This window comes from Scomber japonicus, chromosome 17 (assembly GCF_027409825.1).
Source record: "Scomber japonicus isolate fScoJap1 chromosome 17, fScoJap1.pri, whole genome shotgun sequence".
In the NCBI taxonomy this organism is placed as follows: Eukaryota; Metazoa; Chordata; class Actinopteri; order Scombriformes; family Scombridae; genus Scomber; species Scomber japonicus.
In genome coordinates, this window is record NC_070594.1 from 939,508 (window position 1) to 953,680 (window position 14,173).

At 42.0% G+C, this 14,173-nt stretch overlaps 1 protein-coding gene across 1 annotated transcript in view; it reads right to left on the reverse strand.

Annotated features, from left to right (window-relative positions):
* Positions 1-12,897, reverse strand: part of LOC128377449 (NLR family CARD domain-containing protein 3-like) — a 50,920-nt gene extending 38,023 nt beyond the window's left edge. The window contains 5 exon segments of the mRNA XM_053337401.1: positions 2,380-2,390; positions 7,296-8,607; positions 11,905-12,136; positions 12,319-12,372; positions 12,724-12,897. Coding sequence (XP_053193376.1) covers positions 2,380-2,390; positions 7,296-8,607; positions 11,905-12,136; positions 12,319-12,372; positions 12,724-12,897 — 1,783 coding nt within the window.
* Positions 12,898-14,173: the final 1,276 nt, after the last annotated feature.

The window sequence follows — 14,173 nt, forward strand, 5'->3', positions numbered from 1 at the left end:
TAGCCATGTCTGGGCCCTGTAGGAGTACACTATTGAGTGATGCGCCTTTAAAGGTTGATGCACAATCAAAGACTACACGGAGGGTTTTTTTACGCTTATGGTACACACCATGGTGAGGTATGTACCACAATCTACCATTCTCCGGGTTTAAATCTTCTGGTGGTACGTTCTCAGCATAACCTTTCCTGATGATGTCACTCATGAAGTCTCTGTACTCTCTTGCATAAACCTGATCCTTTTGAAATTTCCTTTTGAGATGTAACATTCGTTGTTCTGCCATCTGATAGTTGTTTGGCATACTGATGTTCCTATCACGAAGAGGTAAAGGTAAGTAGTAGTGACCATCTGTGAGAATAACTGAACTTGAGGCAATCTGCATGAACTGTCGGTCATCAGCTGACATCTCCATTTTCTCCTCATAGTCTTTCTCTGGGAAGTCATGTGCATATTGTCTTTCCAGGAGTCTTTCAATGTGCACAATGAAGATTCGGTTCACGGGTGCCACAGTGCGTTCCTTTTCCATAGCAGTAGAGACATTGAGCGGACCATTGACCACCCATCCTAACAGTGTTCTAACTGCATATGGTCCATTTCTTTGGCTGTTAATTATTTTCCATGGTTCCATAGCCTTTGGCACATTCACTCCAATAAGAAGCTCCACATCAGCATCTATTTCCTTTACCTTGATCTCCTGCAGGTAAGGCCACTCATTTAAATCCGCCTGGGTGAGAATGTTTTTCTTTGTGACAGGGATTTTGTTCTGAGTATATAACTTTGGCAGTGTCAGGTAAGTACCATCTTCTATATGACCAACCTCTAGACCTGTTAGCTCATAGCTCTTAACTATTTTTTCTGTTCCCATAGTCTGTAGAAGAACTTCAGTTCTCCGTCCTCTAGCGTTGAGCTTCCTCATGAGGTTCTCTGTACAAAATGTGTCAGTGCTGCCGGGGTCCAGGAAGGCATAGGTAGGCACACTTTTACTTCCATTACAGAGTTTAACCAGCACTGGAACTATGGCCAGTATACAGTCTCTACCAGCCCCAGTTCCCTCACCCTCTCCAAGTGACACAAGAGCACTGCTGATTGATGTTTCTTCAGGTTTCGCTGCTATACCATGTAGCTCTGCCTGGTGAGTGTATATCTCAGGCTTTGGAGGTCTCTTTATGTGCAGAATAGTGGGGTGTTTGGCCTGACAACTCTGACATTTCATTCTTCTTTTGCAGGTTTTACTCAGATGTCCCACTTTCAAACATCCAAAACACAATCCATTTTCTCTAAGAAACTCAATTTTAGCTTCATGAGGTTGTACATTTATTTTCCGACACTCAGCTAAATGATGTTTACCAGCACAAAAGGAGCATGGGGTGTCATGAGTGCTGGTGTTCAAGTTGACTTTAATGGGTGATTTCTCTTGTGTCCATCTCTCTTCTTTACTGTCAGACACCATTGCCACTGTGGTAGCAAAACTGCTGCCTTTACTCTTAAATCTATTTGGTTTTGTGTCTGCGGTAGTTTTGGCCTTTAAAGCCCTAATATGCATGAGAGGATCATGAATATCACCAAAAAGAGGATCTTGTAGTATCCTAGCTTGCCTTTCAATGAATGCCACAAGGTCCTGCAATCTTGCTCGTGTGTTTCTGTGTTCCAAGATGTCACAAGCTGCAGTTCTCCACCCCTCCCTCAGTTTATAAGGAAGTTTAGACACAATGAGCTTTAAGTTGGACGGTAGGTCAAGCTCCTCCATGTCCTGTAAACCTCTCATGGCAGTACAACAGCCTCTTAAGAAAAGTGCATAACTTTGCAATGCCTTTCCATCCTCTGGCTTTATATTGTTCCAGTTCAGAGCTTTAGCCATATAGGCATTTGCAATCTTTATTTCATTTCCAAAATGCACTTTTAATAGTCTCTTGGCCTCCACAAAGCCTGCTACAGCATCCATATGAAGACAGCTACGGACCAACTCCTGGCAGGATCCTGATGTATACTGCTCCAGATAGTATAACATGTCTTGGGAGTTATTTGTTTTCTCCTCAATGTTATGCTGAAATGCCCTCATAAAGATTTGATAATTCAGAGGGTTTCCATCAAAAACTGGAATTTCACGTGCAGGAAGTGATAATTGCTTATGCTGCAAAACCAATAAATCAGCAATATCATTTTCTGCATTACAGTCAGGATATTGTCTTCATTGTTTGTCATTTTAATCCCAACACCTGTTGCTGTTTGTGGAGAACTCTGAATAGTAGGACCATGCTGTGGTAGAGTAATGTGTGTTACTGTTTTATCTTGTGCTGGAGAGCTTATTAATGGTTTGGTTTGTTGGTTTAAATACCTTTGTAGTGGTGTTTTGGGAATTGCTCCAAGCTCAGCAAATTCAACTGGAGATGTTTCTGTTCTCACTGTTACATCAGTGTTTTCCAGGTAAGTTTCCAGGTATTCATTCATGCCATCCCCCTGTTGTGCTTGTGGTACTTGTGTTGGTAATTGTTGTTCATTTTGCATTTGTCCATTTTGAGATTCAAAGTTTTCCAGCACTTTTAATTTTGCCTCAGATTCAGCCAGATTCGTTTGCAGCTCCATTTGTTCCATTTTGGTTTTTAATTGAGCTTTCTCCATGTCCAGGGCATGTTTCTTTTCTAAAGCTGCTGCCCGGGCCAGCAGAGCAGCTCTTTCTGTGGCAATTTTAAGACGAGCTGAGGCAACAGAAGAAGTACTTGATCTTGAACGTTTGGAGACTTGTGACCTTTTTGAAACGTTGGAAATGCTGTCCTGGGGTCCAATGAGTGACTGAGGATCTGTTTGAGAAGTTTTCCACTTTTCCACATCCTTAAGGAAATCCGCAAATGTGGACATTTTTGGTGCATACCAATCAATTCTCTCCTTTTCCTTGTCTTCCCCGGACAAAAACATTTGGACTGATTCATGAATATCATTAAAATCTTCAAGTGATTTCTGAAACAAAACAACAGATTCATTCACTTTTCCAACATTCCCTTCAGTTTCCATTAAGGTTTTTATTTCATTCATTCTGCGCGTGCACGCTCCAAGTCTCCCTTTGCGCGATGCGCTGAGCGATTTAAATCTCTTCTCTGCGCCAGCCTCAGCCGGTATTTCATCAACATCCATTATTCTTTCCGTCTTTATTCATAAGTTTAGTTCAACTCGTGTACACACTTCAGCCCGCGTTTGTAAAACTCATTCATAAACATTTTCATTTCACCACATGTCGATCCCAAAGCATGAGAAGCTTCTCCACAACACATTTATTTCCATTTTCCATTCAAAGCTTTATTCAAGACATCAGTGGATTTGGATTTCGTTTTGTTTGTCAGTGTGCACACTTAATTGATTGCCCGATTAATTGATTTCCATTGATGTTACAATGTAACATTTCATCCAGCCGTAACTTCCAGCGTGGCTTTTACTCACAAATCCGCTGAGGCCGATGTCTGTGTCTAAGTCCATAAAGGTCCAGCGCCTGTTCCGATGCGTTGGATCATCCCCATTTCCACAGGTTGCATTGTTTTTAGACAAGTTGTGGCGGCATTTTAACCAGCCGCCTTCCTTTGTTCAGGGGTTTTGCTGTGGTCTAGACGCGCTCCAATAAAAAAACAATCACTGCTTCTCTTCAATTATGAGCAGCGTTTTATTTGTCCATACACAATTTCAAAGTCACGAATATACTTACAGAAAGGACAAAAAAATGAATAAAGAGAGCGGTCTAAAAACATTATGGCTCTCCCCTGTCTCATCCGAGTCACCTGTCTCCCTCCTCCCTTTTATCCTCATTTCCTGGGAGGTCGCTGAATACTCACACAGTCTAATTAAATAATATCTAAACAGCTACTCTTTAATATTGTTAAGGAAAATAATAATCAAACAAAATATGCAAAAATGGCTCCAATACCTTTGCCTTGCCGCCCACTTCATTCTTTTTTTATTTACAACTCCGACATGCTCTCACTGCACACAGTATTCCCCTACAGCAAGCCTTACCTGTTCACCCTCTTTATAATTTGTTTGTCACACGAAGGGATAGCAGCGGCATCGTCTCCAAATTATACTCTTTTTTTCAGAGATTTTCTTATTCTGATCTACCACTGGATAGGTTATGGAGGAGTGATTTCCCTGGTTTGGATCCTGACTTTGAATGGGGGCGGGTGTGGACGAGTATCAGGGAGGCTTCTCGCAACCCGAATCACCAACAGATTCACTTCAATTATGTCCATAGAACCTACCTCACCCCACGCAGGTTATATGCTATGAAGCTGATAAACGATCCGTCTTGTAGCCTTTGCAATCTGAATTCTCCAGGTACTTTTATTCATATGATGTGGGAGTGTCCACCGGTTAAGCAGTTCTGGGCTAACGTGGCCTCTCAATTGTCAGACTTAACATCTGTAACTGTCCCATTAACTATTCCTGTTCTATTACTGAATGACTTATCTGGGATAGGTCTGTCGGGGGGCGGCAAGGCGGTTAGTGCTCGCCGGTATCACAGCTGCTAAGAAGCTGATTGCGTTGCGGTGGAAGCCTCCTCACTCTCTTGCCTCCAAACACTGGATTCTTACTTTTTTAGATGTTGTGTTCATGGAAATGTCGACTGCTAGGATCAATGGTGCAAAGGAATCCACCCTGAACAGTTGGCGGGCTGCGGCCAACTCACTAAAGGATTTAGTAATATGATCATGTGCTGATACTGTCCATTTATTCTTGTACCCAGTGTATATGATTGTGTGGTTGTAGAATCTCCCTCTATACTACGATGTATGGTATCTGGGTTCTGGGTGGGTGGGTTGGTGGGGAGGTGGCACACTCCTTTTCTTTTTCTTTTCACTATATGTTTATATATTATTATTTTATTTGTTTTTTCATTTACTTTTATTTTATTTTTATTTTATTTTTTTATTATTTTTATATGTATATGTGTATATATATATAATTTTTTCAATTATTGTTTTGGTTTATGTTTTTTGGTTGGTTCGGTGGCTCCTGTGGACTGGGTAGGTGTTGCGGATTGGAAATTGTGTGTGACATGTGGACACTACTGTTAAGTTGAAGGTGTGTTCTGACACCTGAGGGGACCCGAGGGGAGGGCCTAGGCTGGTCCTGGCATTCCTTCGTGCTCCAGTAAAGTATGCTTGTCTTTACCACATGCTGCTGGAATCAACACTTTTTGTCTTGCATATGTTTTTGTATCTATGTTGATGTTTCTCTGGTTTGTTTTTTTGTTTTTTTTTTGTTTTTTTTATTTCTGTGGGATGTAAAAATGTGTGTTGTGTTTTGTGGGATTGCAGTTGACCAATAAATAAAGAAAAATTTGATCACAAAAAAAAAAGTTGATAACATATTGTTTTAATCATGTAACTACCACAATCCTACAGCTGTGAAGAACAATTTACATTAATCTGAATGTAAAACAGAATGCAAATGATCAACTGTATAAAAGTCTCAGAATCAGATTTATTGCCATTGTTCAAGACAAAGAAATGATAGATACTATATCCTGACCTGAGTGTTTCCAGTGTACAGTTTGGACTCTCCAGTCCAGCAGAAAGCTGCTTCACTCCTGAATCCTGCAGGTTGTTGTTACTCAGGTCCAGATCTCTCAGACTAGAGGACTGGGAGCTGAGAACTGTGGACAGAGCTGCACAGCTTCTCTCTGAGAGGTGACAGTCAGTCAGCCTGAAGAAAGGATTAGTAAAAAACAAAAAATGTTTAATTTATCATATTTTAAATTAAATATATTTGATATTGTTCAAACTGACATTTTTTGTAGAAGCAGCTTCCTGTAACCACCACACTGACATACAAGAGTCCACAGAGACTGTGATGGATTACATCAACAAGGGCACAGACTATGCCACAGAGACCAGAACAATCATTGTGTGCTCCATTCAGAAACCATAGATGACTGGGGAAGTTCATTCTCCGTTAAAGACCCATGATGCAGCCTTAAGAGCAGATGATGAAGCAGCTCTGAGATCTGCAAGGAACAATCTGTCCCATGGAATAAAGAGAGTGAAACAACAGTACACCCAGAGGATCAACAACAACTTCACTGACAACATAAAGTGTGGCAACTGTGGCAGGGAATCCAGGCCATCATGGACTATAAAGCCCTCCTGCCCCCGCCCTCCCAAACAGGTCGGTGACAATGTGGAAATGATCCCTCCCTAACCAGTTGAATGACTTCAGCCCAGTGAACAGGCTTTGAGTCTCACCCAACCAGTGTGAGGAGAGTCCTGTCCTGGATCAAGCCCTGTAAGGCTGCAGGGCCAGACAACATACCTGGCTGGTATTCAGGGACTGATCAATAAATAAAGAAAAATTTGATCACAAAAAAAAAAAAGTTGATAACATATTGTTTTAATCATGTAAGTACCACAATCCTACAGCTGTGAAGAACAATTTACATTAATCTGAATGTAAAACAAAATGCAAATGATCAACTGTATAAAAGTCTCAGAATCAGATTTATTGCCATTGTTCAAGACAAAGAAATTATAGATACTATATCCTGACCTGAGTGTTTCCAGTGTACAATGTGGACTCTCCAGTCCAGCAGAAAGCTGCTTCACTCCTGAATCCTGCAGGTTGTTGTTACTCAGGTCCAGATCTCTCAGACTAGAGGACTGGGAGCTGAGAACTGTGGACAGAGCTGCACAGCTTCTCTCTGAGAGGTGACAGTCAGTCAGCCTGAAGAAAGGATTAGTAACAAACAAAAAATGTTTAATTTATCATATTTTAAATTAAATATATTTGATATTGTTCAAATATGCAGTGTTTCATCCACTTACAAGGCTTTATTTGAAGCTTTGACCACTGGCAGCAGCCTCTGAAGAGCCTCCTCTGAAGCAGAGTATTTCTTCAGGTCAAACACGTCCAGATCTTTTCCTGATGACAGTAAGATGAAGCCCAGAGCTGACCACTGAGCAGGAGACAGTTTATCTGTGGAGAGACTTCCTGATCTAAGGTACTGTTGGATCTCCTCCACTAGAGAACGATCATTCAGTTCATTCAGACAGTGGAACAGATTGATGCTTCTCTCTGCAGACAGATTCTCACTGATCTTCTTCTTGATGTACTCGACTGTTTCCTGATCGGTCTGTGAGCTACTTCCTGTCTGTGTCAGCAGACTTCGTAGGAGAGTCTGATTGGTCTGCAGTGAAAGACCCAGGAGGAAGCGGAGGAACAAGTCTAGGTGTCCATTTGGACTCTTTAAGGCCTCGTACACAGCTCTCTGGTAGAAACGTGTTGATTTGCCTCCAAACACTTCAGACAACCAAGACCACCAGGATGTTGTTTGTTGTTCTGCCAGCAGATTGACTCCAGACTTGATGAATGTCAGATGGACATGAAGAGCAGCCAGAAACTCCTGAACACTCAGATGGACGAAGCAGAACACCTTGTCCTGGTACAGCCCTCTCTCCTCTTTAAAGACCAGTGTGAACACTCCTGAGTACACTGAGGCTGCTCTGATATCGATGCCACACTCTGTCAGGTCTGATTCATAGAAGATCAGGTTGCCTTTCTGCAGCTGCTCAAAAGCCAGTTTTCCCAGAGACTCAATCATCTTCCTGCTCTCTGGACTCCAGTGTGGATCTGTCCCAGCTCCTCCATCATACTTGATGTTCTTCAGTTTGGACTGAACCACCAGGAAGTGGATGTACATCTCAGTCAGGGTCTTGGGCAGCTCTCCTCTCTCTCTGCTTTTCAACACATCCTCCAGAACTGTAGCAGTGATCCAGCAGAAGACTGGGATGTGGCACATGATGTGGAGGCTTCGTGATGTCTTGATGTGGGAGATGATGGTGCTGGCCTGCTCCTTATCTCTGAATCTCTTCCTGAAGTACTCCTCCTTCTGTGGGTCAGTGAACCCTCTGACCTCTGTCACCATGCCGACACACTCAGGAGGGATCTGATTGGCTGCTGCAGGTCGTGTGGTTATCCAGAGGCGAGCAGAGGGAAGCAGTTTCCCCCTGATGAGGTTTGTCAGCAGCACATCCACTGAGGTGGACTCTGTAACATCAGTCAGGATCTCAGTGTTGTGGAAGTCCAGAGGAAGTCGACACTCATCCAGACCGTCAAAGATGAACACAACCTGGAACTCTTCAAACCTGCAGATTCCTGCTTCTTTGGTTTCAGTAAAGAAGTGATGAACAAGTTCCACCAAGCTGTACTTTTTCTCTTTCAGCACATTCAGCTCTCTGAAAGTGAATGGAAATGTGAAGTGTATGTCCTGGTTGGCTTTGTCTTCAGCCCAGTCCAGAGTGAACTTCTGTGTTAAGACTGTTTTCCCAATGCCAGCCACTCCCTTTGTCATCACTGTTCTGATTGGTTCATCTCTTCCAGGTGAGGCTTTAAAGATGTCTTCTTGTCTGATTGTTGTTTCTGGTCTGTCTGGTTTCCTGGATGCTGTTTCAATCTGTCTGACCTCATGTTCATCATTGACCTCTGCAGTCCCTCCCTCTGTGATGTAGAGCGGTGTGTAGATCTGATTCAGAAGGGTTGGGTTTCCTGCTTTAGCGATCCCCTCAAACAGACACTGGAACTTCTTCTCCAGGTTAGACTTGAGTTTACGTCGACACTTTGCAGCAGGAGTTCCTGAATGAACAAACAACAAATGAAATCAATCAGATGATTCTACAGTAAATTGGTAGAATGTAAACATTAAACTGCAGATGTTTATATTTTCCTCCACTATGAAATCTATTCAGCTCATCAGTTGATGACAAACAGTTTGACTGTTTTCAGCTCAGAATAATTCATAGATCTGATGCAGATGTGTGCATCATATTAACAGCAAAATCTTTAACCTCTTCCTGTCTACATGTGCTGTCCCCAAATGCCTTAAATCTACCCCCATCATTCCTGTCCTGAAGAAAACATCCATCAGCAGCCTTAATGACTTCAGACCAGCACCACAAACACAGTCCTGCCCACGGCACTCTCCTATCTGGAAAACCCTGGAACATCTGTGAGGCAGCTGTTTTTGGACTTCAGCTCTGCATTTAATGCAAACATCCCCAGCAGTATGGAAACCAAGTTGCTGGACCTGGGTGTGAACCAGCAGACACGCAGTTGGGTTAAGGACTTTTTAACCAACCGGTCACTGATGAAAGTTGAAATTACTGACTGACATTTTTTGTAGAAGCAGCTTCCTGTAACCACCACACTGGCATACAAGAGTCCACAGAGACTGTGATGGATTACATCAACAAGGGCACAGACTATGCCACAGAGACCAGAACAATCATTGTGTGCTCCATTCAGAAACCATAGATGACTGGGGAAGTTCATTCTCCGTTAAAGACCCATGATGCAGCCTTAAGAGCAGATGATGAAGCAGCTCTGAGATCTGCAAGGAACAATCTGTCCCATGGAATAAAGAGAGTGAAACAACAGTACACCCAGAGGATCAACAACAACTTCACTGACAACATAAAGTGTGGCAACTGTGGCAGGGAATCCAGGCCATCATGGACTATAAAGCCCTCCTGCCCCCGCCCTCCCAAACAGGTCGGTGACAATGTGGAAATGATCCCTCCCTAACCAGTTGAATGACTTCAGCCCAGTGAACAGGCTTTGAGTCTCACCCAACCAGTGTGAGGAGAGTCCTGTCCTGGATCAAGCCCTGTAAGGCTGCAGGGCCAGACAACATACCTGGCTGGTATTCAGGGACTGCCAGTTTTTGTTAACCTTGTTTTCTCCTGTTTATTTAGGCAGGGAGCTAAGTTCTTGTCATTTGTTTTCTTAGAGTAAGTTTCTTATTTTCTTTAGATAGGATTGTTTTGATTGTTATTTTGGACTTGGTCCACCCTGAAGTTCGATTTTGTATTTTATTTATATGTATTAAATTTATTTATTACTTTGTATAAATACATTTTTCCTTACACACAATTATTTGCCTGTGGCTACTTGGGAATTGGGGAAGATGGGGCCAAATCAGGTTATGCCCTAGGCACCCCTAGACTGGGGCATAACACTGGTCCATCAACACCACAGCCCTCACTAAGGAAGTCCAGCAGTGTCTCCACTTCCTGTGAACTCCCCTCCATCTATCATGACAATATTCTACAGAGGAACCATCAAGAGCATCTTAACTCACAGCATCACTGTCTGGTACAGTAGTACAGGAACTGTACAGCTGCTGACCAAACAGTGAGAGCAGCTGGAAAGATCATAGATGTCTCTTTTCTCTACATAGAAGACATCTACACAGACTGGTGTGTCTGAAAGGCCACCAAGATAATAACTGACCCATCCAATACCTCTCACCACCTTGCCATCTGACGGAGGCTCCAGAGTATCCATACAAGCTCTACATGATTCTGCAATAGTTTTCCCCCAAAACTATCAGAAATCTGAACACCCTCCATATGCACCTCGGATGTACAATTAAGTAACAACTGTTCTTATTTATTACTGCTTCTATATTTATTAGTGCTATTTTATATTCTCTTTATTATCCATAGTGTCTTATTGTCTGTTCTTTTATTTTTATTGTCTGTTGCTGTTTTTATGTGTATTAGCTATGGGGACACACAATTTGTTGTACTGCTGTGCAATGACAATAAAGTAGGGCTGTCAGTGTTAGCGCGTTAATCGCAATTAGATTAATACAATCCATAACGCGTTAATATTTTTTAATCGCATTTCAATTTTGCAAGCCTTTTTGTCCCTTCTACTCCCCCGTAGACGGCTCCTCTAGCTGTAGCGCTATGCTTTGAAGTGGCCTCCTGCAGTAAACCTACCGCGCTGATGGAAAGTAAGAGAGCTACTGGACTTTTGAACGGCTTGTTTAACTTTAAAACACTTCCAGACGCTTCAGTTGACAAGTCAAAAGTAAAATGCAACCTGTGTCAAACGGAGTTTAACTACCACCGGAGTACGTGGAGTTTGAGTTAGCACCTCCACGCTAAACACCCAGGTGCAGCCAAGCATTTTGGAGTGTGCAGGAGAGCCGTGATTGATTCCCAGTTAAGACACTCTGGTAAGAAATGCTTTACATTATGGGCTTAAAACTGCCTTGAAATGTAAAATAAGAGGATTTAAACCCTTCAACAGGCAGGGATGGAAAATGAAATGTAAGTAAAATATTTCCACTCATATTTTTAATATATTGTAACGTCCCTCAATAAACACCGAGACGTTAGCCGGTTTAGCTGGCTCTTTATTCCTTTTTATTACACAGGCTACTGTGGGCCGTAGCCAACACCAAAACAACCAAACCTAATGTAGTAGCTCCTTAGCCACACATGTGCTGCCGTCTTCTTCTCAGAGGCTAACAACAACAACACACCTGCAAGCTGCAAGTCTCACTCTCAAGACGCGTTCACAGACACTCGGGAAAAACAGCACTTTAACTGAACAGAACAGAAACTGGCTTAAACTCTCAGATTTTATAACACAAAACAGTAACATGCCCATTTTGTTACAATATTTTGGATTTTATGAGTTGTATCTCCACCAGGATGCGTTGCCCTTATTAAGGTATAAAATGGTGATAATGATAAAAAACACTTACAAGTGTTATTTAACATAGAAAAGTGATACAATCTGGTCATTAATATCACACATACTAGTTTCTTAACTGATTTTTATAAATTCTATCAAAGTATAGACCTACCACAAGCTTCAACATGATGTTAAAGACTCTGTATCTCCTGATGCACGCTGCCTGTTTAAGGGTTAAACATGCAATTAAAAATGCGATTAATCGCGATTAACTATGGGAATTCTGCAATTAATCGCAATTAAAAAAATTAATCGTTTGACAGCCCTACAATAAAGGCATTGGATTTAAATTAATTGAAATAACAGAAGAGTTTGAAATATAAACCTCTCCCATGTTGCCTCCATTTCCTCTCCATCATGTTAAATCTGTTAAAATCCTCTTACTGCTCTGCAGACGCTCAGCCAGCTCCTCCTGCTTCATTCTCCTCAGGAAGTGCACTGTGATCTTCAGAAATGCCTCTCTGCTGCTGCTCCTCCTCTGCTCTTCCTCCTCACCGTCCAACACCTCCTCATCCTCACTCTGACTCTCTAAGCATTCTGGGTCATCTGGACTCAGAGCCTTCTGCATCTTCTTCAGCTCGTTCTTCACAAACCTGCTGATGTTCTCCTCCAGCAGCTGGAACACAATCAACTGTAAATGTAACTGGTAGAAGTCAACATCAGATGATCAGTGACAGACTGAAAAGCTACTGGTCTACAGAGTGCAGCATGGAGACTGTTAGGACCAGAATGGTAGTTTAGTATTTAGTCTGTGGCTGTTGTAGTTTGCAGTAGTAGCTGTGCTTTACATTTACACACCATAAATATGGAGTCCAGCTGTGTTTGATGCTGCTGGACAGACTGACCACTGAGAACCTCTGAGCTCTGCTGATGAACTCTGTGAAGAAAAGATGAAGTCTCAGAATAAATAATGACACTCAGTGTTAAAGGTGTTGTGTTCTATCACAGTGGATCCAGGTAAAACACTCACAGGCTGTTCTGTCTGACCTCTGATCATTTGTCTCTGTAAAGACTTTGTACCTCTGTTTAAAAACTGTTACACACATAAAGTTTGTGGTTTCTAGAAAAGTGTTTGTAGGAGGAGTGTGTGTGTTTGTGTTTACGAGGACATTGTGTGTAAAAACTGTTTCAGTCAATCAAACTTCTTCTTATGAGAGTTGGATAATAACAGACAAACATTATCCAGTCTGACCTCTGATCAGCAGACTGATGTCCATGTTTGAAGTCAATAAATCGACCCATAGACCAGTCACTCTTCATGGACACACAGCTGGGTTCAGGAGAATCTGGTCTCTGCTGATGGATCCTGATGGAAATAAAAACCCAGTCATAATTATTCTCATGCCTCTTCTGTGGTAAATACTCTAAATTCAACATCTGTTGTCATTCCTACAGCTCTCAACTGTATCCCATAGCCTTCATCACATAATGGATTTGTTCAGGTATGGTCATTATTTTCTATATTTTTCATTGTCAAGAAATCTCGTGCAGAGCCACAACGAGCTGGTGAAGCTGAAAGCTGCATTGGGAAGTTGTGGCTCACTGACCTGTTTTAATAGTTTTTGAACAACATCAGAATAATAAGATATATGAGACTTTAATACACACAATACTCCACAGTATCCACTGGGAAGAGGTCAAAGGTCATTGACCTGCAGTCAATGGACAATCAGAGAAAGATCAAAGAGGACATTCACATGTGACTTGATGATACCTGAGTAAGTCTCATTCACTGAGGAAGACCATGGGATACAACAGAAAGTTCTGGAATGAACTAAGTTAGTAAAACTGTTTAGAGTTTTTACTGCAGTTATGTATCACTGAGGTCAAGAATTAATTTCTACATCAATCAAACTTCTTCCTACAGTCTGACCTCTGATCAGCTGACTGATGTCCATGTTTGAAGTTAATAAGTCGTCCCTTAGACCGGTCACTCTTCATGGACACACAGCTGGGTTCAGGAGAATCTGGTCTCTGCTGATGGATCCTGATGGAAACAGAGAAGAGATAAAACAAGTGTAACTACAGTGTTGATCCTGAAGATTGTGTGTTTTGTTGGACGACAGCTACGACACATCAGGTGTTTCTACATAAACCTGCAGTAAGAAACTGATCCACACAGCTACAACAAACTGACATTGTTAGCTTGGCTAACTAGCTTAGAGAGCACAGATGCATCTCTGATCTTCCAGGACACAGTCTGCTCAAACATGATCTCCTGAGTTTGGTCTCATTTCTATCAGAACTAACAACACTGGACTCATTAAATTAACTCTGAAATGTGGGACCACAGTGACATCAGTAAGAAGAAACCTGCAGTCAGACAATCAGTCAGAACGATCATATCAACCTTAAAACATACTGAGATCTGATGATGTGGTGCTGTACTTCATGTTTTTAACACTACAGAGAAAGAATGAGAAGTGGTTCATGACTTCATGACAAAGACTTCAACATTTTCTGAGGTGTGATGGAAACTAACAGAAACAAAGATTTTACATTCTTACCTCTGATCAGCAGATTTATGTTCATCACTGAACTTCTTAGGTTCAGGTAGGCTGAGTTCATCAGAGTCTGGTCTGTGCTGCTTCTCTGTCCTTCAACACAACACACACAGAGCTTTGAGTGTGAATAATGATGGTGGAGTGATGTG